At 35.0% G+C, this 2,187-nt stretch overlaps 1 gene segment (V, D, J or C); it reads left to right on the plus strand.

Moving 5' to 3' along the window:
* Positions 1-1,241: 1,241 nt before the first annotated feature.
* Positions 1,242-1,811, plus strand: LOC113066468 (immunoglobulin kappa variable 3-15-like). The segment is given in 2 exon segments: positions 1,242-1,308; positions 1,397-1,811. Coding segments are annotated over 2 exon segments (387 nt in total).
* Positions 1,812-2,187: the final 376 nt, after the last annotated feature.

Raw genomic sequence — 2,187 nt, forward strand, 5'->3', positions numbered from 1 at the left:
TTGAGCTATACTTGTGCTCCTATAATCTATGTTTTCATTGTTATATGGTAGAGGGTGCTACTACACATCTTCTGCACAGAATTTCCAAAAAAAACACAAGTAAATAATAAAAAGAAACAATAGATAATAACACATGTAATCTAACACGATCATCTGACATGAAACAGCATCAAAACTGTTACATTATGGAATGAAATGTCCGATGAAGAGGTAATAATTACAGTCAAGCTTTGGTGTGTTGATCGACTGCATCTACGTTTTGATTATCAGTCTTTTTTCAGCTTTTTGTTCAAAATGTTATTTCTTTATTTTTTATGAAACTTACCCACATTAAAGTGTTTAAAAAAATGCATGAAGCTAGAATTAAATGTTTTTGTTTACCATCAGATACCCTGTTCTTTCTTTTGATGTTTTGTATGTTCAGATATTTATATGGCAAAATATATACACATTAAAACCTAAATAGGGACATACAGTAGTAGTATACTTAAAGTATGATGTAAAGTTCACTTAAAGAAAACTTATGAGTATACTTGCAGTATAAATCTACTAGACTAGTAGTTTACTGAGACTATTCTTCAAAGTGTGCAGAGTATTTAATTAGTAAACTATCAGTATGAATATAAGTTCACTTTTAGTATAATTGCAGTACAAACTACAAACATAGAGATATACTGGTTGTTTACTCAAAGTTTGCTACTGTTATACTCAAAGTACACTTATTTCTGTCCTCAAAGCTGATCTGAGGTGACCTTTCACCTCTTTTATGATGGTTCTTTTTTATAATTATATTTCGTATACAGCTCAGTCATTATGATGCTAGGGGGGGAAATGCAGCTTCATTCTAAACTCATATGAAATAATTTTCATGATTATACATTCATGAAAAAAGCTACAAAATAAATTTGGTATTCAACAGTTTTTGTTTATTTGCTCTAATGATAGATTGGATGATACATCATTATTCTGTACATACTAAACTCATCTCTATAAATGCTACAATTTAGCAAATAATGCACACTGGCTGTTCGCACAGCGTTCTTCTTCCATTATGCAGTGTACATGAGATACAAAGAGAGTAAAATATTACAGTATTAGTTGTAGCAGCTCGATCTGTTGTGAATCCTGCCCACTTCTTTGCATCATCAGCACATGCTTCAGTGCTCTGAGAGAGTTTATAGTGCTGTGAGTTTAACACTTCATGACTGAGAGCAGAACAGAACACAATCTTCCTCATCACACAAGACACAACAACAACAATGAACAACATCATCATCCTCATCTGGACTCTCACACTGTTTGCTCAAGGTTTGTGGTAAAACTTTCATAGAGATAATTCATTACTTTAAAATGTGAAATATACATCATATTATTATCCTTTGTTCCTTTCTTTCAGAGAGTAGAGGACAGATCACTGTAACTCAGAGTCCATCAATAACAGCAGCTCAACCAGGACAAGAAGTCAGAATAAACTGTAAAACCAGCAGTAATGTCTACAGTGATAGTTATTTTGGGTCACGGATGGCCTGGTATTTACAGAAACCTGGAGAAGCTCCTAAACTCCTCATATATCTTGCATCAACCCGTTTCACTGGAACTCCATCTAGATTCAGTGGCAGTGGATCTAACAGTGATTTCACTCTGACCATCAGTGGAGTCCAGACTGAAGATACAGGAGATTATTACTGTCTGAGTTTCCACTATCCAAACAGTAAATATGTGTTCACACAGTGATAAAGAGTCGTACAAAAACCTCCGTCAGTCAGAGTTACAGTGACTGCACTGATACAGCTGAGAGATACTGCAGCTGCTGATGGATGTGAATCATCTCAGTTTACTCTTGTCTGTAGATCATTACATTTCAATGCAGAAAATTAAATGATCTATTAGCAGAAACCAAACATTTCCATTCATAAGTTGCATCAGGACACTTTTCCATCATTAAAGTTTAGGGAATGGTCTCAAAGTCCAGATTGAGTCTTGCCTTCACTACACAACTCTCTGACTACATGAATCACTGCTGCTCACATCACACAAGACTTGTGCTCATCTGTCATCTCTGTGTTGTAGTGATGCAGCTTCTAAAGTCTAGTCCAGTATTTCACTAACATGTGATTTTGGGAGGCTGAGGTGTAGAGAGAGGAAGTTTTTTCATTATCAGGAGCTGGATGGATTTCTTATAAGTCT

The sequence above is a fragment of the Carassius auratus genome, chromosome 50, assembly GCF_003368295.1.
Source record: "Carassius auratus strain Wakin chromosome 50, ASM336829v1, whole genome shotgun sequence".
NCBI lineage: Eukaryota > Metazoa > Chordata > Actinopteri > Cypriniformes > Cyprinidae > Carassius > Carassius auratus.